Raw genomic sequence first — 22,706 nt, 5'->3', positions numbered from 1 at the left:
TTTTTTTTTATTGCTTTTATCTATTTTAGTTTCTTATTACCGCGCTTGTAAATATATTTTTTTTTACGCAATTCACCTTGTTCTCATATTATATATGATCCATTGCATTCTGCGAATAAAAAAGGAAGGATATATTTCTTTCTCTCCTTTTATCAGTACAATTTCTAGAAATAGATAATTAAAAATAACCTGTTAATGTTTGGGATAAGTTAATGCCCTTGACATTTTCGTCGCACCCTAACTTCCCACGAATACTATACATTACTGTGCAATAGTTTGTGATCTCGAGAGCCTTATGTAATTACATACATTCAATCGATAGTGCGCGTGTTGTGCACGTGTTATGATTTGTTGAATCATTTCTTAATAGGTTCCTTACTATCTCGTAACAGAAGACTCCTACCAATTAGTTGAAAGAAAAAGGAATTGTTACTCGTGACTCCTTAATGATGACGCAAAGAATTACTGTTGAATTAACGTAAATGTACCTAATGCTTTTTAGAGTGACTACTCAAATTCTTTTGTGCGGCATGGTTTATTCTTGTAGAAATAGCTGTACTATGTGTAAAACGATCGATCATGGATTCTAGTAAGAAATATGACAATCCTAATCCAAAATTAACGGCGAATGTTTTTAGTAAACTGATCTTTTGGTAAGTTTTCTATATTAATTATAATAATCTTTTTTAAATAGAGCTATTGTTATATAAAAATATTTATTATTATATTTAAGGTGGCTGAAACCCCTATTTTGGTATGCTAAGGATCATGATCTTGAGATTAAAGATATTTATAATGTCATGCCAAACGATGTTAGTCAACATCTTGGAGATAAACTTGAGAGGTAATAAACATATGTATATAAGAATAATATCAATATTTTGAATCTGATAAAATTCATATCATGAACTATGTTTGTATTGTCTTTATTCTTGTTTAGGAACTGGATTAAAGAAGTTAAGTTCGCAGAAGGAACAAATATAAAACCTAAATTTTTCAATGCTTTAAGAAAAACATTTATGTGGTCATTTGCTTACTATGGAGGATGGCAGTTTTTGTTAGCAGTTGTTTTAAGGTAAGAGCGAGAAGTTTCTTATGTATCATTGCATAATTTTTATCATTATAATATATATTATTTACTATTATTGTATAATTTTTAATTACTATGGAATTCTAGGGTTATTCAACCATATGTGCTAGGTCTTCTTATCTGGCACTTTGATCCTAGAGCAATATCCACAGCCAATGAAGCATATATTTATGCTTCAGCTGTTATACTTATAGTCTTATGTGGAGCTTTAGTCAATCATCATTCTATATTAGGTTTAATGGAAGTTGGAATGAGAGTGAGAATAGCATGTTCCTCTCTAATGTATAGAAAGGTGAAATAAATTATCATCCATAAATTTATATTTATCAACTATTGTTACTTAAAATACCATTGCTTTTAGATTTTGCGTTTGTCAAGATCTTCTACTAATGTTACTACTCCTGGACAAATTATAAACATAATGTCAAATGATGTAGCAAGATTTGAACAATTATTTATAGCATTGCATTATATTTGGATCTTACCAATTCAAGGTGCTTTGATTACTTTTATGATATGGGAAAGTGTAGGAATCGCATCTTTAGCTGGTGTTTTTCTTATAACCATGCAAACTGTACCTGTTCAAGGTATGTAAATTTGTTATCATGTATCACTATTACAATTTTGTTTGTGTAATAGCCTTTTAAATTATAGAAGAAGAAACTAACTAATGTGGTTTTATTGTAGGATATCTAGGAAAATGGGTATCAAAATTAAGATTAAAAATCGCAGTTAGGACTGACGAAAGAGTAAGATTAATGTCAGAAATAATTGGTGGAATTCAAGTCATTAAAATGTATACTTGGGAACAACCATTTGAAAAACTTGTTAGCTTTGTTAGAAGGTTTTCTTCCATGTTTTGTTATGTTATTATTATTATTATACAAGTATTATAAATTATTAAATGTGTTTAAAATGTATAATTACTTTTTAGTCAGGAGATAGACGTACTAACAGTTGCATCGTACTTACGAGGTTTTACCTTAGCTACTTTTGTGTTTACCGAACGTACAACATTATACTTTACAATTATGGCATATGTACTTCTCGGCAACACTATATCTGCCGATAAAGTATTTTCGATGGCACAGTATTTTAATATCCTCCAACTTACTATGGCAATATTATACCCTATGGCTGTATCTGCTGCTGCAGAGGCTCATGTATCTATTAAGAGACTTGAAGTAAGATAAATAATTATCATCGTTTTGTTCTATGTGGATTTTATATATGTAATTTATAACATTGATATTAACATTTTTTTAGAATTTCCTTCTATTGAAAGAAAATAATAACATAATCCAGTCACAACAAACCAATGGAGATGGTAGTATTATGATGAAAAATATTACAGCGTCTTGGACAGAAAACACAATTGCAAATACGTTACATGATATCAATGTTCAAATAGAACCTGGTAAACTTTATGCTATTGTTGGTTCAGTTGGTGCAGGAAAGGTAATATATCCTCATATATATATATATATATATATATATATATATATAAAGTAATGTCTTCAATGTCTGTGATACAGAATGCTGTTAATCTTCATGTACATTTTCAGAGTTCATTTCTTCAATTAATTTTAAAGGAATTACAACAGTCACATGGAGAAATAAAAGTAAATGGTACTGTATCTTATGCTAGTCAAGAAGCGTGGTTATTTTCGGGTACAGTGCGCAATAATGTACTTTTTGGGCAGCCTTATGATAAAGAAAAGTATAATGATGTTGTTAGAGTATGTACTCTCATTAAAGATTTTCAGCAGTTTAATTATGGCGATAGAACTTTAGTTGGAGATAGAGGCGCATCACTCAGTGGTGGTCAACGAGCAAGAATTAATTTAGCTAGGTACATATCAACAAAAAATAAACGATATTATGTTGAAATATTAACTTGAAGAACCACTTTTTATTCAAATGATCGTTATAACAGGGCTGTATATAGGAACGCGGATATTTATTTATTAGATGATCCATTATCCGCAGTCGATACTCACGTAGGAAAACAATTGTTCAATGAATGCATCAAAAATTATCTTCGAAATAAAACAAGAATTCTTGTAACACATCAGGTTCAATATTTAAAAGATTGCGATTACATTATTCTATTGAACAACGTAAGTAGTAATAATCAAAACTGTCATTATTATATTACTATGCTATTGTTATGTTATATTATTCTTATAACATTGTTATGTTATAAAGTAATGTTTATTTTAGGGCAAAATCGAATGTGAAGGTACATTTGCAGAAATTCAAAACAAACGTACAGACTTTTTACATATGCTTTCAACAGAAGAAAATAAAGGAGATTCAGAAGTCATGGAAATTGATGATAATACTAATCATGATTTATCTATTAATTATGGTAATGGTAAAGATGATGATGAAACAGAACCAAAAGAAACTGAGGAATTAATGGCAAAAGGAAACGTTTCTAAATCCCTTTATTGGAAATATTTTCGAGCTGGAGGATCTGTCTTAATGATTTTGATTTTTGTATGGTCTTTAATTTTTGGACAGATAGGAAGTAGTGGTTGCGATTATTGGGTTGCTTATTGGTTAGTATCTATTATTATTTCCTTTTAGTAAGAGTTATCTTGTGCATTATCTCTCCTTTTTTGTTTTGTTCTTTTTTCTTTTTTAGGACAAAGCAGGAAGAAATACGCATTACACGTAATAGTATTAATCATACAGTTCAACTATCAGAACAAAACCACACAGTACCGTTTTCCATTGACGGAGATACAAATAAATCAACAAATGAAACGGCTTTATTGGAGATGGATGATTTTAATAGTACAATTTCAAAATTGTTCCCGTTAAAAAATGAGAGTTTTGATAATATTGTTAGTAATTTTACTTTGCTTTCTTTCCATTTAAGAAATAGCGACGAATCTTATTTTTTATTTTATATGTATAGACTTGGACTATTAACGCGAGGTCCAATACAGTTTACCTCCATCGTGATACTGCTTTGTGGATTTATGGAGTATTCATCCTTACAAGCATTGTATTGACATCCACAAGAAATATTGTATTTTATAAAATATGTATGAATGCTAGTAAAAATCTTCATAATCTCATGTTTTCGTGTTTATTAAAAGCGCCGATGCTATTTTTTGACACACATCCTTCTGGTAAGTATTTAAAATTATATAAAATAAAATTATACAAAATAAAAATATTATAATGTTAAATTTTAGGTCGCATTCTAAATCGTTTCTCAAAGGATGTTGGATCAGTAGATGAAATTTTACCAAGAACGATGATAGAATCCATCCAAATATTTACAGTAATGATTGGAATTTTAGTTCAAGTTTTCATTATTAATTGGTGGACAATATTTCCAATGTTTATCATGGGTTTCTTATATTGGCAAATACGAAATATTTATCTTAAAACTGCTCAAGATATGAAACGTTTTGAAGGAACTAGTAAGCATTTTGTAATTTATTAGATAAATATTGTTCAGAATGATTAATGTGATATTATTAACAATTCTCTATAAAATTTTAGCCAAAAGTCCTGTTTTCTCCCATGTTAGTTCTTCCTTATTAGGACTAACAACAATTCGTTCTGCTTGCGCGCATAACATGGTTCGGAAAGAATTCGACGTTCACCAAGATCTTCATACTAGTGCTTATTATTTGACAATAGCAACAAGTACTGCTTTTGGATTTGCATTAGATGTTGTGTCTATTTGTTTTATTGCTTTTATTACCTATAGCTTCATCATATTGGATGATGGTAATTTATAAATTTATGCTGTCATCAGAAAAGTAATTAACATTAGTCATTAAATATCTATTTACACATTTTTAGGAAATACATTTGCGGGAAATGTAGGATTAGCCATATCTCAAGTATTAATCTTATGTGGAATGCTTCAGCATGGAATGCGTCAAACTGCAGAAACAATATCACAAATGACAAGTGTAGAACGAATTCTACAATTTACACAACTTGATAAAGAGGGACCATTTGAAAGTGAACCTAATAAAAAACCGTCTGCACAGTGGCCTTCTAAAGGAGAAATAAATTTCGATCATTTATATTTACGCTATGAAGATTCCGCACCACCAGTCCTTAAAGATTTATGTTTTACCATTAAATCTGGAGAAAAGGTAATTTATTATTGTTTATCAACAAAATTAGCATATTATCTATATATTTAAATTAACCGTTAAGTGTTGCATTTTTAGATAGGAATAGTCGGTCGCACTGGTGCTGGTAAAACTTCTTTGATATCAGCTTTGTTTCGTTTGACTAAACTCGAAGGTGCTATTTACATAGATAAGTTAGATACAAAGCAAATAGGTCTTCATGAATTACGAAGGAAAATCTCTATTATCCCACAAGAACCTGTATTATTCTCAGCGACGCTTCGAGATAATCTCGATCCATTTCATGATTTTGATGATGCTACTCTTTGGGCTGCCCTTGAGGATGTAGAATTAAAATTAAGTGTTTCTTCTTTAGACTATAATGTTGATCAAGGTGGAGCTAATTTCAGTGTGGGGCAAAGACAGTTACTCTGTTTAGCTCGAGCGATCTTAAGAAATAATAAGATTCTGCTTCTTGATGAAGCTACTGCTAATGTCGATCCTGCGACGGATGCCTTAATACAAAAGACTATTCGACAAAAATTTAAGAGTTGCACAGTATTAACCATAGCACATAGATTGAATACAATTATGGATAGCAACAAAGTGCTAGTTATGGATCATGGAAAAGCAATTGAATTTGATCATCCCTATGTTCTACTTAAAAATGAGCAAGGTCATTTCACTAGTATGGTCAAAGAAACTGGAAAGCTAATGTTTGAACAACTCAAAAAAATTGCAGAAGAGGTATATTTATATTAAATATTCTCTTGTTTATAATATCTGTTTACAACAATTTATTGTAATTTGTATAAATTTTTATCAAATTTTAGGCTTATAACAATGTCTGCACCGATTCAGAATTGCAGTCATTACCACAAATTCATAATGGTGAAACAGTGAAAGATAATTAGAATTTTGGTAAATACTAATATTGTTCCTACTTACATAATTATTTATTTTATATTTAATGTATAATGATACTTCTTGCAATCAAAACTTCTTTGAAATGCTCCAGTTATAATTTGTTAAACTTTGTTTAATGTAAAAATATTGTCCATACACAGTGAAAATGTTCACAAGTAAATTTGCATAAGGAGCATAAGTTTGCATCTGCAAAGCATTGTACTTTATATATAATAATATTTTTGATATTGTTTAGATATTTTATAATGCAAAATATATTTTATATATGTTGAAAAAGATTACTATATGAAATTATATGTAAATTCAATGTACAATTACTTTTTAATAAAATATATGTACACAAATGTATGTATATATATATACATATTGTCCCAAACTTTTTCTATAATTTTTTGTAACAGATTAATTACACAGATCTATTCTAATATATTAATTTTGTATACTGTAAATAATAAGACTTTAATATACAATGACTATAAAAAGTATTAGATTTCTTTATTCACTCTATTAAATTGTATAAGATATTAAATTAATTTAACAGCACCAGTTTTAACTAAATCAGCTACAGCACTATATTGTATAATATGTTGCGAGCCTGGTTCAAGATCTATTTCTTCGTCCATTGAACCAGGAAGTAAGATTCCGTTAATTCTATCATTAGCCCTTAAAAATACATATGCTTGCATATTAGGTTTTACAGCTAATGTATCAACTTCAAATGTCTGAAAATTTCCAGGCATATGTTGCAAAGCAACTGTTTTAAAAAGTGTTTCGATACTTGCAAGAAACTCTTTCGCAAATTGTAGCTCTGCAACTGATAAGTAACAATCCTCAGAAGATCTGTTAGCTTCTTGAGAAAGTATGTGAATGGTATATTTCTCAATTTTCTCTAATCGAGCCCTGAGATAATTACTTATAACATATTTAATCCTATCTAATTCCATTCTATGTATCATTAATCTTAAATCTCCTTTGTCTAACCTCTTCATGTTTTCTTCCATATGTGTGATTTGCTGCAGCATGCAGTCAATCAAATCAGACCGGTGTGGTAAAATCTCAGGAGCGAATTTTTCGTTTAGCCAAGCTTCCTCTATCGCTAATAAAACACTTTGAGCAGTTAGTTCTTCTTCTTCCTGATCACTGTCCTCTGCTATCAATTGTGCTCCTGCATCAACTTCCATGTTTTGTATCGTTTACAAAAAGTTAGCGATCTTATAAACGTTTTAATAAATATACTTTCACTAGAATATTAATTCGTGCTTTAATAGTAACTTAATTATTACAATATCGGTTAATCACTGAACAACGTACAAACAATCATAGTATTATTTTAACTCCCAAAGTACGGACAAGTCCGATAGCAGGGTTTATCGAAACGCTAAGAGGTTACATTTCTCGAACAGGTGTTTTGTCATTTATATTATGATTCATATTCTACACAAAATATGTTATATATAGTTAATATTTTCTCACAAATACTGTAAAAGCTACTATATGTAATAAAAAATTGAGTAATACAGTTGTAAATTATAAATGAGTGTGATTTTAATAAAAAAAATATGAACGAATTAAATATTGTTATTTATTATACACAAAATTAAGACCATTTGTCCATATATAGACATATATTACAAATACATATGTGCGAAAATAAAACTGAATGCAAGAAAGATTTTTTCTTATCTTATATATGTTTTTTCTTCAAAGAACTTTATGATACTGATTTGTTCATCAAATCATCAATTCGTTTCTAAGTCAATTGTCATTTTATGGATAATATAAACTATTCTACCAGCGCGTGTGTTATCATTTTAAATTCAGCGAGTCATAAATAACTTAGCCCTAAGAATGGGAAGATTAAATTACCTATATGTATTATGCACCATGTGACTAAATTCGATATTTCTCATTATTTAAACTTGAACCGCGAAATGTATTTTTAAATTTGAAATAGATATATATATGTACATGAATGAATGATTATATAATGATAATTATTTTTATATTATTTCTGTATTTCGATTTAAGCACTATGAAAGAACGTGAATGATATTACATAATCATGATATATATGGATTTATGAAGAAGTTAATTTTTGAGAAAACCACATAAGGGTGGTTTTTCGAAGAATGTGACGATCCAAGTTAATGAAAAAGAAGAAGAGTACATTACATACGCTATTATAATAAGCTTCTTATAGCATGAAACCATATTAAAGTTTAAATCTACATAAAACTTATATAGATACCGAAATCACGAGTTTACTAATATATTCGCTTAATTATTGTATTTCATTCTTCGAATCGAAAGAATAGACGAAGACGAAAGAACGAACAAGAGTCTCTCGTCTTTTTCTTTGAATGTATGTGAAACAACTAAGGATGCAAGCGGATATTACTGTAGGGATTATGGTTCGAAATTGAATATAAAAGATGTAGGAGAAGGGTATCAAAAGGATATGGCGATTCTTCGTGTTCTATTCCTACTTTAGCGTTGTAAGGTTTCTGTGTGTGGCACTAAAGATACACCAAAGGTATTCTTAAATCCTCGTTAACTTAATAAAGTCCTTCTTAAGACTGTTTACCGTCTTAGATCGTAACAACATATAGAAAACTAAACGTAAGGGTACATATGGTAGGGTCGAAGTAAGAAGTCGGTTCATATTTAAACGAAAGTCGAACGGCGGTGACACGAGCCGCATCCAACAGTGGACCTAACAGCCTACCTACAACCTTCTGTTAAATTTCAAAAACCTATCGCGGTCAACCGAAATCGAACTGAGACGTGTACTTGGATTAGTTCGTTTTACCACGATTTTCTCCAAGTAGCCTAAAGGTGATAGTGTTTCGTTCATTTCAAGTGTTCTCGAAAAGTCTGTGCATTAAAATTTTCTGATAATGTTTCATAGCTTATTTATAGTGATGATAAAACCCAGACTCGGACAAATTTGATTTGAAATGATAAGTCTATTGTACTTTATCTATTGTTGAACATTTTGTATTTTGAACTATTCATTCGAACTATTTGAATGTTTAAATAACCAAAAGGAAAGAAAGAAAGTCTTAAGGGGGTTTTGAACATTTACAGATTCAAGGATGATCTCTGTTTCGGGACCCAGTTATGAAGCCTACACATATGGAGCCCAAAGATTTGCAAATCAAACGGTGGTTGACAGGGTTCCACCTGATATGCTCCATCTAATCGATGCCCACTGGTATCAGTTTCCACCATTAAATCCGATGTGGCATGGAATCCTTGGATTTGTAATAGGTCTGCTTGGTTTCATCTCGGTTTCGGGAAATGGCATGGTCGTCTATATATTCCTTTCGACGAAGAGTCTTCGCACGCCAAGTAATTTGTTTGTAATCAACCTTGCTATCAGCGATTTCCTTATGATGTTCTGTATGTCTCCACCTATGGTGCGTAAAAAAGCAAATTATATTTTTTCGATCCTTGAAATAATTCCAATCGAAAAGTGACATCCCGATTAAAAATATCCTTGTAACATTTTAAGATATGAAATAATCTTAATCGGTTATACAAATGATATTTCTATTAAAAATATTATTCCAACTGTATAATATGAAATAATTCCAATCGGCTTAAAGATAATATCACCATTAAAAATATTATCGCAACTCAAGCATATGGAATAAATTTTATATAATTTGTTGTTTAACAGGTGATCAATTGCTATTACGAGACATGGGTACTTGGGCCTCTCTTCTGTCAGATCTACGCAATGTTGGGCTCCTTGTTCGGATGTGGCTCCATATGGACGATGACAATGATTGCATTCGATAGGTATAACGTGATCGTCAAAGGTTTATCTGGTAAGCCATTGTCCATTAACGGAGCTCTCCTTCGTATACTGGGTATATGGTTGTTCTCCCTGATTTGGACTATCGCACCTATGTTCGGCTGGAATAGGTAATTCGGTTGATCGCGATAATATTTTAATAAGTGTTATTAATATTTCATTCGAAGATTGATTACGAGTAAAGAAACTTGATTCTCTTTTTTAGATATGTACCAGAAGGTAACATGACCGCGTGTGGCACTGATTACTTCAGCAAAGATATAGTATCTGTCTCCTACATCCTATTATACAGCATCTGGGTTTACTTCTTCCCGCTGTTCCTCATCATTTGGAGTTACTGGTTCATTATCCAGGCGGTAGCTGCCCACGAGAAGAATATGCGCGAACAAGCCAAAAAGATGAACGTAGCTTCTCTCCGATCATCTGAAAATCAAAATACTAGTGCCGAGTGTAAATTGGCAAAAGTATGTAATGAATTTCTAATGTAATGAATATTTGATTTTAAACTTTCTTTACTTATAACGAGATATTTTACAATGATTCTAGGTTGCCCTTATGACAATTTCCTTATGGTTCATGGCTTGGACCCCGTATCTGGTCATCAACTGGTCTGGCATCTTCAGTCTCGTTAAGATCAGTCCGCTTTACACAATTTGGGGTTCTCTATTTGCCAAAGCCAATGCAGTTTACAATCCGATCGTTTATGGAATTAGGTAGCTATATTTATATAAGTTTAAATCAATATGAAATTAAAACTTTTCTCTTCCTTTTCTTCTCTTCCAGCCATCCGAAATACCGAGCTGCGCTGTTTGCAAGATTCCCATCATTGGCATGCGCTGCCGAATCAGCACCCACGGACGCTACATCTACTGTTTCTGGTACAACTACTGTTGCAGACAACGAAAAATCAAATGCATAAAACAATAATATATGCCATGGCTGCGCCTTACTTATATTCGAACCGTGACGCGGGCAATCAAAAGAATATAGATTAAAATATACCTAACTAGGTAAGAATAACACCAAATTTTATTACAGACACGATTTGTAAATATTAACACCTGATATAACATTAAGAAATACTTTTTATCGATAACAAAATTATCAATGTGGTCAATTAAACATTCAAAATTAAAGCAGTTTAAATCGAATATGTTCAAACATTCAAAAGTATAGCCTAATGGCCGGCACATCTAATTCGGTGAGGAACAACTCCAGTATACGAAGTCATTGTATACGCGACATTAAATGATCAATATTTGAATCGCCTGTGATTGAATGCGTGATGCGCATCTCACCACAATGCGGATCATTTTACATCAATTCATAGGTATGATTTTAATTTTGTACATTTATTGCGTAACAATATACATGGTCACTTTGGTACACCAGGTAACAGCTCTATGTTTACTAGATTAGTAAGCACATCACATTCACCATGAAATATGAAGGGAACATCTGTACCTTAATTTTATAAAAGCGAATAAATTCTGCAAGCAACTGTACCTATAAATTTCATTATTTCCTTTAAAAGTGCGAGCACTCCCTTCTTAAATCAATTTTCGGATAATACTTAATTTACAAAACATTCTATGTATTTACAATAAAATAAAATAACATTCAAATTTTCGATTCATTTTATGAGTTTCCACCAGCTTCTGAAGTTTTCTCCCCTCCAGCGGTTTGTTCTTCCGTTGAGCCACATACTAAGAACGGTAGCTTTTCCTTTAACGCGGCTCTGTATTTTGGATGACTATATGGTATATTTATAAAATATATCGTTAGCATTATTTTTTTATTCATTGTTTTTTGTTAAGGTGGCGTTAATGTATTCGTAAAATACGTACCTAATTCCATAAACGATCGGATTATATATTGCGTTCGCTTTCGCAAAGAGAGAACCCCATATTGTGAAAAGGGGTGTGATCAGAGATCGATTAAATATTCCAATGTAATTGATCACAAGATATGGTGTCCATGCCATAAACCATAGCGATATTGTCGTTAGTGCTACCTAAAAAATATATTTATATTTCATAGAATTAAAATTAACACTTTAATTAAGTTAAATACATAATGCGGTACCTTTGCTAATTTTGCTTCAGCACTAGCACCTTGATTTTCTCCAGATCGTAAAGAAGCGACATTCATCTTTTTTGCTTGTTCTTTCATCGCTTTCTCATGTGCTGCAACAGCCTATAAAATGATAATGAATGTATTACAGTTACACATATACAACTAATAATTAACATAATTTCGAAATACATACTTACTGAAACAATAAAATAATAGCTATAAATAATGGTGAATAATGGAGTGTAATAGACAAAAAAAGAATAAACTAATATATACGACTTGGAAACCCAATCTTGTGTAAGGTAATCTGTTCCACATGCTGTCATATTACCCTCTGGAACATATCTAATTGATAAGTTCGGTATGTTAATAATTAAGCATACTCACTAGTTTACATATATAGGAGATGCATTTTTATAATCAAGATATTACCTATTCCACCCTACTAAAGGTAAGATTGTCCATATTAAACCAAAAGACCAGATACCCAAAATTTGAATTATGGATCTTTTGATCGTAAGAGGTGTTCCGGACATCCCCTAAGAATATTCCACTTTCTTTATCATATTATTCTTATTGTAATTATTAACATACCTATTTATATATGTGTACATGTGCATGTATACCTTCACTATAACATTATATCTATCTAAAGCAATAGCTGTCATGGTCCATATAGAAGCGCATCCACATAATGATCCAACCATTGCATAAATATCACACATTAAGGGGCCTAAATAAAAGTTTTAAAACATAAAGTTTCGTAAAATTGTTTTCTGAAACTATATGATAAAAATTTCTTACCAAGAACCCATGTTTCATAAAAGCAGCAAATTACCATAGGTGGACACATGAAACCCATCATAATGAAATCGGAAAAGGCAAGGTTTACTACAAGAAGATTACTTGGTGTTCTTAGGGATGGTGTCATTATAAATATATAAACCACTACACCATTTCCACACCATCCCATAATACCTAATACTATCATAACTAAACCTAAGACTTTATGCCATAATGGATCCAATGGAGGAAACTGATACCTATATTTCAAAATTTAATAAAATAATATCAACATGCATTTCATTGCTATTAAAAATAACAAATATGCTAATTACCAATATGTATCAATTAAATGTAACATCTCTTCAGGCACTTTACTAACAACTGTTTGATTATTGAAATGCATTATTTGCCTTGCAAAATGAGGTTCTATAGTAGTTGTTAAAATGGAAATATTTGGAGGCATGGCTCCAATGATACAAGGAGTTGTTGCATTGAATGTATACATCATAAACTGGCTTTACAAACTGAATTTAAATTCACACTAAAATATAATTTTGCGCAACATATTTCTTTTAACTGTTCACATATTACAACTGCAACTACAAGTAAACTACTCTTCTTTTATATGCTTGATATCGTAAGATCCAATAAAGTCATCCAATAAAATATTTAAATGAATTTATCTATAGCCTTAATAAATGCATTTATATTGCTCTTACAAAGGTTTTAGGATAGTATGATGTATGAACATCACCGTCATTTTAAATTTAGGATAATCTAATCAAAGTGAAACTTTACATATGCTCTTAAGCATAAATTGGAATAATCAATATAGATTCAGTTAATACATGATGTCTTATTATAATATACAGCTAAAAAAAAAGTGACTTAAATATATTCTATGTATATAATTTATATATTTTATTGCATAAAATATAATTATATTACAATGTAATCATTTTATTGCTCTTGAAAGTCTACGAATGTGTTGACTGTAACCTTCTTGAAGAGCCTCTTCTAATTGTTGTGTTATGTGTGATAAATTAACAGGGTCAGTTTGAAGTAATACATGCTCAATGTTTTCATCCTTGCCAGGATCCTTTATAGATAAATCCAAAGTAATGAGAGGAGCAACTTGTTTCAATAATGCTCTTGAAGCAATCTATGAAAAAATACATTACATATAATATAAAAATATGATATATTAAAGATGCAGAGTTCAAGGATGAAATAATATAATACCTGGACTTCAAATCTCCATTCCATATCATGGTATTCTGGCAACTTAAATCCAATATCTCTGAGTGTATCCAATATTTCATCTTTTTTAACATTATATAATTTGCTTAATATAACTTCTTGTTGTTCCGAAAAACCTAAAGATATTATTGAATCTCTAAAGTCCTCGGAATTTAGCTGGAAAAATTAAATATTAGTTAAATAATATTTTATGAATTAAGAAAAATAAAAATAAATTAATAAAATTTGTTACCTTATATCTACAACTCTCTATTAATAAGTTAACAAGTCCTTCCACTGAATTCTTAATTACACTTACTTCAACATCCAATTTCTCTGGAAAAAACAATTAAATTTTTAACACTAAACCTTCTTTTTAATTATTTCATACAAATAAGTAAAAATGTGTTTACTTACGAGCTGCTGCGTTATATAATTTAATATTTGGCCCTTTTTGCAAATAATCTAGTGCTAATTTGCAAAAATCTTGTAAAACTGGAAAAGATACGTGATTATTATTTTATAACGAAGTAAATCAGCAATAAAAATAATTTTACATACCTTGCGGTGTATGTCCTAAAAGAAGTAATACATGTTTTTTATGATCTGGTTTTAATGTTAATAACATTATTTTATTTTATTAAAAATAATACTATATAATTATTTACGTTAAATTTGATATGTGAATGACGGAGTTGTCAATCGCAAAACTTGCAAGCGATAGAAGAATCGCCATATTTACGAATGTAGAACGTACACTATGTTTGTATTCTTGGGATATAAAAAGTACTGAATTTTCCATTCATATCTGTTCATATCAAAAATATGTTATAAATTTTGTCTGTATTAAATTTTGCAATATATATAGGAATATACCTCGCCGAATAAGTATTCAGTATAAACACAAGTAAAGTTAGGTTAAATAATTTTAATATTTCTTTAACATCATTACATTATTTTCAAGCTTTAAAATAATTGTAAACACAGTTGTATACATAGAATAATGTAAAAGCTTCACGAGAAATTTATTAACAAATTTAATCAGAAATAGAAATAGTGACATTTATGGTTATATGATCTTTTTTCTTTTATGATATTGACATAACAAGCGGCAACATATAATTTTTTTTCATGTATAAAATTATGCTTTAGGTTGAGAGAGGGATGCTTTCACTTGAGCTTGTTGAAACATCTGCTGATATTTCTCCAATGTTTCACGATGTGTATCTTGTTTCTTATCTAATGTCGTTATTAATTCTTCCACTCTTTTCCTAAAATTATAAAATAATTATTCTTGATCTTATATATATGATATTCTTATATCTGGTCACTTACAATTCAGAAGAGATATATTCCATTCGTTTAGCAACGTTCTGTTTTGCTTCTTCTACATCTTGCTTAATGAGAACAGGTCCAATTAATTTGAAAACGTCATCCTCTGATTTCAAAAGATCTAATTCTTTCTTGACGGCAATATTCTCATTTAATTGTCCATCCAGCTGTTGTCTTTGATTCAGTGCTTTGTGGTAATCTGATACAAACAGAATCTATGTGTAACAGGATATTTAATTAATTGCAATTACATGATATATCACATAAAATATGATATATGTACAGAAATTAAGAATACCTTTTTGAACCTGTTTGTACTTGTCTATTTCTGTTTTTAAATTTTTTTGAATTTCTTCCGTCATATTTGTCTGGAAAAGAAATATATTAAGAACAATAAAGAAACGTTATACGATAATGAGGTTAGGTTCCATAAAGCACAAATATCTTATTATATTTCAAATATTAAATACACTTTACTACAAAAAAAAAAAAAAATGAACACACATTTTTTGGATATACAGGTTGCAAATTACAATTGTCTTAAATCTTAATTTCGTATTTTAAATGTATCGTACCATTTAAGATAGTAATATTCTGTAACACGTTTTCTGACTAACTATGCGACAAATATTTACTAATAAAGGATAAAAGAAATAAGAAATTTTATATATAAACAGATATTCTTTTTAATTAAATTTCTTTAATCTATTTTGTTTCAACTCTTCTACTAATTTAAATGCATACGGCCATATGACACATGCATAATCACAGTCCTAGGGATGTACAAATTAGGAATAAAAATCAACTATATGAAGTTATTTAATAACGTTTTGATTGCCATATGAATTAGCTTTATTAGAAACGATATAATTTTTTATGTTTAAAAAATAGAAAATTTTTATAAAACACGAAAAAATTAGAAAAATGGAGAAATTCAATAAAACAGTTCAATTTATCGATCTCTCGAAAACCTAATTTAAAATTTAAGATCCGAGTAATGAAATTCTAAACTTCATAAAAAATAAATAATCTTTTCCTTTTTTAAAAAAAACAGCGTGATTATTACAATTATTAATCAAGTTTTTTTTCAAAGATGTAAGAGAGAATGTAATTTTAATATCTGATTTGATGAAATTTGATATTTATGTGATTAAAGAATTGATATGAATTTTTTAAAAATGCCAACAAAATATAATAAGTAAAGTCAATTTTATGTGAGGTGAATACAACACCATCTTATATTTTGTTCATAAAACAGTCAATTGTATAATGTTCCAAATATATTTTTTCGATTCTATTGTTTATTTATAATTATATAATATATAATATATTATATTATATATTTTATGTTTGTTGCGTGGCCTTTTCAAGATTTTGGCAAATTTGGCATGGTTACACGGTTGTAAATATTCAACAATTCTAACGAATGTCACGTTTTTGGGTCGCAGAGTAATCCATTTATCTGCTCGAATTTATATGACAATCTACGATTTATTTTTTATCTAATAAGACAAATTCTTATTAACTAGTGCTAATAAACATTAATTTGATTGGAGTTTACAATATTAGAAGGGGAGCGATTTATACCTTGGCAATTTTTTCCTATGGTAACGAAAGTAAATACGAAATTTGAGAGTGAACGCAGTTGTTACTGATAAATAATTTTAACATTTAATCAATTAATTTGTTAAATAACCTTTGTTCGTTGCCTCGGCTGCGCTGCTGTACAGTTAAATTCGCAGCACTAGAACTTACCTTATTATCATACAAAATATTCACGCTAGAGGGAGCCACATGCCAAAACCAGTTCATAACACTATATAGTCTTCTATAATGTTCGCTAGATGGTGACACAGTTAATAGTATAAATTTTTCACCATGATATGATGTCTATATTGAATTATACTATAATTTGTATGTAATCGACAATTGTCGAGAAAAAGCTTGGAAGTGTTGTTTGCATACGACTCGAAAAAATGGAAACAATATTAGAACAACAACGACGTTATCATGAAGAAAGAGAAAGATTAATGGACGCGATGGTCAAAGAAATGCTTTACAAAAAGCCAGGACATAGAGAAAGTATAAATTCGGAGCATCGGTTAAAAATGCTGCTCGATCAGTACATGGATAGTACATCACATTTGCAAGATTTGTATGAAGATAAAGATGGACAAAGAAAAGAAGAAGTAAGTTAGATATCTTATAATTTATTTACAATTTAATAATCAAATTTTTATTACTTAGGTGCAAGCACTTTCTGGGCCAAATGAGTTTTCCGAATTTTATTCAAGATTAAAATCTATAAAAGAATTTTATCGTCGACATCCTAACGAAATAAGTATTCCAATGTCTGTGGAATTCGAAGAACTAGCCAAAATGAGGGAAAACCCAACAGAGGAACTTTCAAATCTTGTCGAATTTACAGATGAAGAAGGTTATGGGAAATATCTTGATCTCCATGAATGTTATGAAAAATATATCAACCTTAAAGGCATAGAAAAAATAGATTATATTACATATCTATCCACTTTTGATCATTTATTTGACATACCAAGAGAAAGGAAAAATGCTGAATATCAAAAATACATGGAATCTCTATTAGAATATCTAACTGATTATTTAAGTAGAGTTAGACCTTTACTTGACATAAATGCAGAGTTGGAAGAAGCAAATAACGAGTTTGAAACACAATGGGAGAACAATACATTTCCAGGATGGCCAAAGGAAACTGGTAGTGCTTTAACCCATGTAGGGGCTCATTTAGAACTTTCTGCCTTTTCCTCGTGGGAGGAGCTTGCATCTCTTGGCTTAGACAGATTAAAGTCTGCATTAATGGCTTTGGGTTTAAAGTGTGGCGGTACATTGGAAGAGAGAGCTCAAAGGCTTTTTAGTACAAAAGGTGAAGCATCTTTGGATCCAAATTTATTAGCTAAAAATAACAGAAATAGAAAGTCTGGAAAAGGAAGAAATTCTGAGAAACAAAAAGAGATTGCACATTTTGAAGCACAGGTTTACAAACTTGCAGAATTGGTATCAACTCAACGTGTAGGCACAAAAGAAAATGTTCAGAGAAAACAAGCTAGAACAGAAGGTGAGAGAGGAGATTCCGATGCTGAAGCTAGCGCTAGTGAGTCAGAAGAAGAAGATGACAATGAAGTACCTTATAATCCTAAAAACCTCCCACTTGGTTGGGATGGTAAACCTATACCATATTGGTTATACAAATTACATGGCTTGAATATTAGTTATAATTGTGAAATATGTGGGAATTTTACATATAAAGGACCAAAAGCTTTCCAAAGACACTTTGCAGAGTGGAGGCATGCACATGGTATGCGTTGCCTTGGTATTCCAAATACTGCACATTTTGCTAATGTGACACAAATAGAAGATGCTTTAGCTCTATGGGAAAAATTAAAAGCTCAGAAACAAGCAGAACGTTGGCAACCAGAACAAGAAGAAGAATTTGAAGATTCTCTTGGAAATGTTGTTAATCGTAAAACATATGAGGATCTAAAAAGACAAGGTCTTTTATAACAATATTTTGTCGTATTACAATGCTCCATACACACACATTTCTATTGTATATTTATTATGTGTCTATTTTAATTCACACTATATTATTTGTAATATTATGTATATTAAAGTCAATTTAATAAAGATTTATAGGAACTCAAAGAAACGCATTTTTGAGCTACATATTTGTTATTAGTAAAGTTCGATGTACATATGTAATTTATTCATATTAGATTATTTAAACGGAAATATCAATTTAACAAAAACTCATTTTATAATAAAATTATTGAGTAAGAATTGTGAAGATGATTCAAAATTAAATTAACGAAAATATCAAAATATTTTATTATAAATTTTTTTCTGAAGTCTTGGAAGCGGTACAATGTATTTAAATTTTAAGCCAAATTCAAATTTTCATTTCCTTTTATTACTAATTTTGAAACTTATATTCCTCTATGGTAAAATTATTACAGGGACTTTAAGGTTCTTTACATATTTCTTCGACCAATGGGAATGCAGTAATTTTATACCTAGATATTCTAGAGTACAAGCTTCATCGTTCTAGAGATGAATACCATATTACCCTATAACGTGCTTCGCAACAGTAAGTTTTGCGATCTTAAGAAAATATTTTAATTTACTTTGTCAATTCGTTCCGCGATTATATTATTAGCAAAATTAATAAAGCACGATTAAAAAAAAAATTAAACAATTCTATGAACGTATACTTTTAAATGTAACTTGTTATTATATCACGTTCGGTTCGATCGAAAGCACGATATTTCATCGGTATGATTAAAACCACGTGCTTCGAGAGACCGACCGTTTTTGCAAAAAATGATATATGATGTGAGCATTTTATTGAAACAAAGTTACTATTACGTTATTTTGTGTCACTTATTTTAACAATTATTCTTTTTATGGATGAGGTAATCACGTTATATGATCGGTTTGTGAGGGAATATTAGAGAACAAAGATTTTTGCTATTATCGTAAAGAGGCATGCTGAGGCAGAATGACGGAGTTTGTAGATGGTTGGATATTTGGACACACTCTAGGAGAAGGGGCTTTTGGCGAGTAAGTTCCTATATTTTAAATTCATACTAAAATAATTCTTGTTTCAGATTAATAAAAAGTTTTTGTTTTAAAAAATTAAATATTTATTTTATTAAAACTATTCTTACTATTAAAAATTGTTACTATCATTAAATTTTATTTTTATTTTCAGAGTAAAATTGGTTATAAATAAGACTACAGGTGAGGCTGTTGCTATGAAGATGGTAGATTTAGAAAAGCATCCAGATGCTCATCAAACTGTTCGTAAAGAAACTACAATTCACCGTATGCTCTCTAATCCTAATATTATACAATATTTTGGAAAGCGTAGTGAACCTACTATGGAATATATATTTTTAGAATATGCATCAGGTGGAGAACTTTTTGATAGAATTGGTAAAATATTATATTGTTTATGTGAAATAAAATTCCAAAAATTGCAATAATGTTAATGAAACTTTTTTTTAATTTAAAATAGAACCAGATATTGGTATGCCAATTTGGGAAGCACAAAAGTATTTCAAACAATTAATTTCTGCTATCGAGTATCTGCACAGCAAAGGTATTGCACACAGGGACTTGAAGCCTGAAAATTTGTTATTAGATGAACATGATAATTTGAAAGTTTCTGATTTTGGTTTGGCAACAATATATCGTTTACAAGGCAAAGAACGTTGTTTAGAAAAGAGATGTGGAACATTACCATATGTTGCTCCAGAAGTATTATTGTGTGCCTATCATGCAGAACCAGCTGATATATGGTCATGTGGTATAATTCTTGTAGCTTTACTGAGTGGAGGTAATCTTTATAGCAAAATTTGTTTTAAAATTATTGTAAAAAACTAATTTTGTCTGAATGGTAAATTTCAGTAGATACTAACATGTAAATATGTCTAATTAACTAACATAAACAAGTTCAAAACATTAAATTCTATAAATATAATTATAAATATATTATGTAAATTGCTGATATAAACAATAATCTATAATGATTTGTAAAATGCAGACCTCTGTAATCTGTAGTGTAATGGTTTAATTCTAATGCATAACTTACATTTCTTAGTTTTTAACTGGTCCGTATCTGAACTATAGAACTGCCTTGGGATCAGTCCTTGGCAGACTGTCCAGAGTATATGGCATGGAGAGATGGAAAATATATGTCTCTTACACCATGGAAAAAATTGGATAATTCTTCATTGTCTCTGTTAAAAAATGTTCTTATGCACTCACCAATAACCAGATATACTATAAAGGATATTAAGCAACATAGATGGTTCGTCAAGAAATTCCAGGAAGGTATGCGTCAATTTGTGCATACACAAAATATTTTATTTTATAATATATAACATTTTCTAAAAAGGTCTGCTATGGGTATGATCAAACAAATATTTACTTAGTCAGGTACTGAGTGACTCTGAGTACACATTAAATTACTCAAAGCAACTTGGTACCTAACTGAGTGGATATTGAATACAACTTTTGGCATAAAAAGTAAGTAGGTAATAGCTTTATTTTTATTATTACTAAACATTAAATATACACAATAAAATGCAGTCAATATTGTAATTATTCAAGATAATCAAAGCTTTTGCCTTTACTTTGGTAATACAGCTCTATGATTTTAATTAAGGATCATAAAGCTAGATTACCAAAGCAAAGAGCACTGGCAGTATGCATCCAAATAAAATATTAACTACTGATGTGTATGTGTGTAATATATATACATATATATACATACATATATATAAATTCTAGATAAAACAGTTTTTTATGTATAGAATTTTTATATATAGGAAGTGAATGTATCAATTTATTTTTCTTTGTATTTTTATAATACAATTTCGAATAGCATATAAATTATAAATAAATATAAAAATGATAGTCAATAAAATTATTAAATTTCTGTATAATAGCTGGAATTGTAGAAGGATACATTAGATCTGACGAAACAGATTTTGAAAACAGAAGACAAGCAATAGAACATGAAAACTTAACAAGATTCTGTTTATCACAACCTGAATTGCCTGGGATAGAAAATGCTAATCCAGTAGAAATTAATTTGGAAGAACGACCTGGATTTTCGTTCTCACAACCCGCGCATATAGAAGATTTATTGTTATGCACACAAGTACAAAATAAACAATTTACTCAAACAAGTCAGGTAATGTATCTTTTTGTTAGAATTGCTAATGTATAAACATTAAAACTACTTAAAATTTATATTTCGTCATCTATAATTTGATTTTACATTTACAGCAAAATACTTTCCAACGGTTAGTGCGACGTATGACAAGATTTTTTGTTAAAACAGACCTGGAAACAACTGTAAAACGTTTACTAAATTATTTAAAAAATGAAAATTATACGTGTCGTATTAATAATTTTGGCACAGTAAGTTATAAAATTATCATTTAAATTGAAGTTATGTATTGAGATACCAATTATAAATAATTACTAATTTACATAATTATCTTTTTGCAGATTACTGTAACAGCAAATGATAGAAGAAAGATGCCTTTAGTCTTTAAAGTAAATGTGTTTGAAATGGATGGAAAGATATTAGTTGATTTTCGTTTGTCTAAAGGCTGTGGTCTAGAATTTAAACGAATATTTGTAAAAATTAAATCTTTATTAGAAGAAATCATATTAAAAGGTCCTATTACATGGCCAATTGCTGTGGCAACTGAATGCATGCCTTAATATTGTATACAATCAAATTTTGTAATAAATTCTCTTATACTCTTTTAAAACT

General features: G+C 29.8%; 8 protein-coding genes across 10 annotated transcripts in view; 4 read left to right on the top strand and 4 right to left on the bottom strand.

Annotated features, from left to right (window-relative positions):
* The first annotated feature begins 399 nt into the window (after positions 1–399).
* On the top strand, positions 400–6,608 carry LOC132912120 (ATP-binding cassette subfamily C member 4-like). 2 transcript variants are annotated; one of them, XM_060969242.1, is made up of 18 exons: positions 402–653; positions 734–844; positions 941–1,075; positions 1,178–1,382; positions 1,452–1,677; positions 1,778–1,934; positions 2,025–2,274; positions 2,357–2,548; positions 2,656–2,942; positions 3,027–3,210; positions 3,314–3,654; positions 3,741–3,942; positions 4,017–4,233; positions 4,300–4,530; positions 4,613–4,843; positions 4,919–5,220; positions 5,299–5,946; positions 6,033–6,608. In XM_060969242.1, exons 1-18 carry the CDS (start codon positions 580–582, stop codon positions 6,111–6,113), a joined length of 4,074 nt encoding a protein of 1,357 aa, XP_060825225.1. In that variant the 5' UTR covers positions 402–579; the 3' UTR covers positions 6,114–6,608. The 2 variants fall into 2 exon arrangements, with proteins under 2 accessions (XP_060825226.1, XP_060825225.1); XM_060969243.1 differs by lacking the exon at positions 4,613–4,843 and having other exon boundaries at positions 400–653.
* LOC132912147 (DNA replication complex GINS protein SLD5) lies at positions 5,932–7,671 on the bottom strand. Its single transcript, XM_060969309.1, has 2 exons — positions 7,438–7,671; positions 5,932–7,367 (listed from the first exon to the last, which is right to left on the bottom strand). The coding sequence occupies exon 2, from the start codon at positions 7,305–7,307 to the stop codon at positions 6,651–6,653; it is 657 nt and encodes a 218-aa protein (XP_060825292.1). The 5' UTR covers positions 7,308–7,367; positions 7,438–7,671; the 3' UTR covers positions 5,932–6,650.
* A 1,125-nt stretch (positions 7,672–8,796) lies between these two features.
* Positions 8,797–11,451, top strand: LOC132912139 (rhodopsin, long-wavelength). Its single transcript, XM_060969301.1, has 6 exons — positions 8,797–8,961; positions 9,214–9,545; positions 9,809–10,056; positions 10,152–10,410; positions 10,493–10,659; positions 10,730–11,451. The coding sequence occupies exons 2-6, from the start codon at positions 9,222–9,224 to the stop codon at positions 10,863–10,865; spliced, it is 1,134 nt and encodes a 377-aa protein (XP_060825284.1). The 5' UTR covers positions 8,797–8,961; positions 9,214–9,221; the 3' UTR covers positions 10,866–11,451.
* Positions 11,044–13,393, bottom strand: LOC132912136 (rhodopsin-like). Its single transcript, XM_060969299.1, has 8 exons — positions 13,141–13,393; positions 12,827–13,065; positions 12,649–12,755; positions 12,455–12,561; positions 12,220–12,367; positions 12,032–12,142; positions 11,794–11,960; positions 11,044–11,699 (listed from the first exon to the last, which is right to left on the bottom strand). Exons 1-8 carry the CDS (start codon positions 13,314–13,316, stop codon positions 11,585–11,587), a joined length of 1,170 nt encoding a protein of 389 aa, XP_060825282.1. The 5' UTR covers positions 13,317–13,393; the 3' UTR covers positions 11,044–11,584.
* A 76-nt stretch (positions 13,394–13,469) lies between these two features.
* LOC132912148 (COMM domain-containing protein 2) lies at positions 13,470–14,825 on the bottom strand. Its single transcript, XM_060969310.1, has 5 exons — positions 14,609–14,825; positions 14,465–14,542; positions 14,301–14,383; positions 14,051–14,224; positions 13,470–13,970 (listed from the first exon to the last, which is right to left on the bottom strand). The coding sequence occupies exons 1-5, from the start codon at positions 14,673–14,675 to the stop codon at positions 13,764–13,766; spliced, it is 609 nt and encodes a 202-aa protein (XP_060825293.1). The 5' UTR covers positions 14,676–14,825; the 3' UTR covers positions 13,470–13,763.
* A 228-nt stretch (positions 14,826–15,053) lies between these two features.
* LOC132912153 (prefoldin subunit 6) overlaps positions 15,054–22,706 on the bottom strand; it is a 107,490-nt gene continuing 99,837 nt past the window's right edge. The window contains exons 1-4 of one of the 2 annotated variants that reach the window (XM_060969317.1): positions 15,955–16,163; positions 15,678–15,747; positions 15,383–15,578; positions 15,054–15,318 (exon numbers count right to left, since the gene is read on the bottom strand). In XM_060969317.1, the coding sequence (XP_060825300.1) occupies positions 15,189–15,318; positions 15,383–15,578; positions 15,678–15,747; positions 15,955–15,957 (399 nt within the window). In that variant the 5' untranslated portion in view covers positions 15,958–16,163 and the 3' untranslated portion in view covers positions 15,054–15,188. Of the gene's footprint in view, positions 15,319–15,382; positions 15,579–15,677; positions 15,748–15,954; positions 16,164–22,706 lie in introns of those variants that run through there. The other variant, XM_060969318.1, reaches the window with a different exon arrangement.
* LOC132912359 (splicing factor 3A subunit 3) lies at positions 17,270–19,050 on the top strand. Its single transcript, XM_060969756.1, has 2 exons — positions 17,270–17,568; positions 17,627–19,050. Exons 1-2 carry the CDS (start codon positions 17,356–17,358, stop codon positions 18,917–18,919), a joined length of 1,506 nt encoding a protein of 501 aa, XP_060825739.1. The 5' UTR covers positions 17,270–17,355; the 3' UTR covers positions 18,920–19,050.
* LOC132912131 (serine/threonine-protein kinase grp) lies at positions 19,458–22,704 on the top strand. The gene is made up of 8 exons (XM_060969282.1): positions 19,458–19,747; positions 19,828–19,975; positions 20,127–20,350; positions 20,433–20,753; positions 21,047–21,250; positions 21,868–22,115; positions 22,211–22,345; positions 22,436–22,704. Exons 2-8 carry the CDS (start codon positions 19,914–19,916, stop codon positions 22,652–22,654), a joined length of 1,413 nt encoding a protein of 470 aa, XP_060825265.1. The 5' UTR covers positions 19,458–19,747; positions 19,828–19,913; the 3' UTR covers positions 22,655–22,704.

Source organism: Bombus pascuorum, chromosome 11 (assembly GCF_905332965.1).
Source record: "Bombus pascuorum chromosome 11, iyBomPasc1.1, whole genome shotgun sequence".
Taxonomy (NCBI): Eukaryota; Metazoa; Arthropoda; class Insecta; order Hymenoptera; family Apidae; genus Bombus; species Bombus pascuorum.
The sequence above is the reverse complement of the archived record's forward strand: the minus strand, read 5'-3'. Positions and strand labels throughout refer to the sequence as shown.

Excerpts from the sequence above, each read along its gene's own strand:
- LOC132912120 (XM_060969242.1), top strand. The coding sequence starts at position 580 with ATGGATTCTAGTAAGAAATATGACAATCCTAATCCAAAATTAACGGCG. Across the intron at positions 654-733 it reads TTTAGTAAACTGATCTTTTG|GTGGCTGAAACCCCTATTTT; the intron begins GTAAGTTTTCTA and ends ATTATATTTAAG. Across the intron at positions 4,234-4,299 it reads TTTTGACACACATCCTTCTG|GTCGCATTCTAAATCGTTTC; the intron begins GTAAGTATTTAA and ends GTTAAATTTTAG.
- LOC132912147 (XM_060969309.1), bottom strand. The coding sequence starts at position 7,307 with ATGGAAGTTGATGCAGGAGCACAATTGATAGCAGAGGACAGTGATCAG.
- LOC132912139 (XM_060969301.1), top strand. The coding sequence starts at position 9,222 with ATGATCTCTGTTTCGGGACCCAGTTATGAAGCCTACACATATGGAGCC. Across the intron at positions 9,546-9,808 it reads TCTGTATGTCTCCACCTATG|GTGATCAATTGCTATTACGA; the intron begins GTGCGTAAAAAA and ends GTTGTTTAACAG. Across the intron at positions 10,411-10,492 it reads CCGAGTGTAAATTGGCAAAA|GTTGCCCTTATGACAATTTC; the intron begins GTATGTAATGAA and ends CAATGATTCTAG.
- LOC132912136 (XM_060969299.1), bottom strand. The coding sequence starts at position 13,316 with ATGATGTATACATTCAATGCAACAACTCCTTGTATCATTGGAGCCATG. Across the intron at positions 12,143-12,219 it reads GCTATTATTTTATTGTTTCA|GCTGTTGCAGCACATGAGAA; the intron begins GTAAGTATGTAT and ends ATCATTTTATAG. Across the intron at positions 11,961-12,031 it reads CTGAAGCAAAATTAGCAAAG|GTAGCACTAACGACAATATC; the intron begins GTACCGCATTAT and ends TATATTTTTTAG.
- LOC132912148 (XM_060969310.1), bottom strand. The coding sequence starts at position 14,675 with ATGTTATTAACATTAAAACCAGATCATAAAAAACATGTATTACTTCTT. Across the intron at positions 14,384-14,464 it reads ATTATATAACGCAGCAGCTC|AGAAATTGGATGTTGAAGTA; the intron begins GTAAGTAAACAC and ends TGTTTTTTCCAG. Across the intron at positions 13,971-14,050 it reads AATGGAGATTTGAAGTCCAG|ATTGCTTCAAGAGCATTATT; the intron begins GTATTATATTAT and ends ATTTTTTCATAG.
- LOC132912359 (XM_060969756.1), top strand. The coding sequence starts at position 17,356 with ATGGAAACAATATTAGAACAACAACGACGTTATCATGAAGAAAGAGAA. Across the intron at positions 17,569-17,626 it reads ATGGACAAAGAAAAGAAGAA|GTGCAAGCACTTTCTGGGCC; the intron begins GTAAGTTAGATA and ends TTTATTACTTAG.
- LOC132912131 (XM_060969282.1), top strand. The coding sequence starts at position 19,914 with ATGACGGAGTTTGTAGATGGTTGGATATTTGGACACACTCTAGGAGAA. Across the intron at positions 20,351-20,432 it reads AGAACTTTTTGATAGAATTG|AACCAGATATTGGTATGCCA; the intron begins GTAAAATATTAT and ends AATTTAAAATAG. Across the intron at positions 20,754-21,046 it reads TGTAGCTTTACTGAGTGGAG|AACTGCCTTGGGATCAGTCC; the intron begins GTAATCTTTATA and ends TCTGAACTATAG.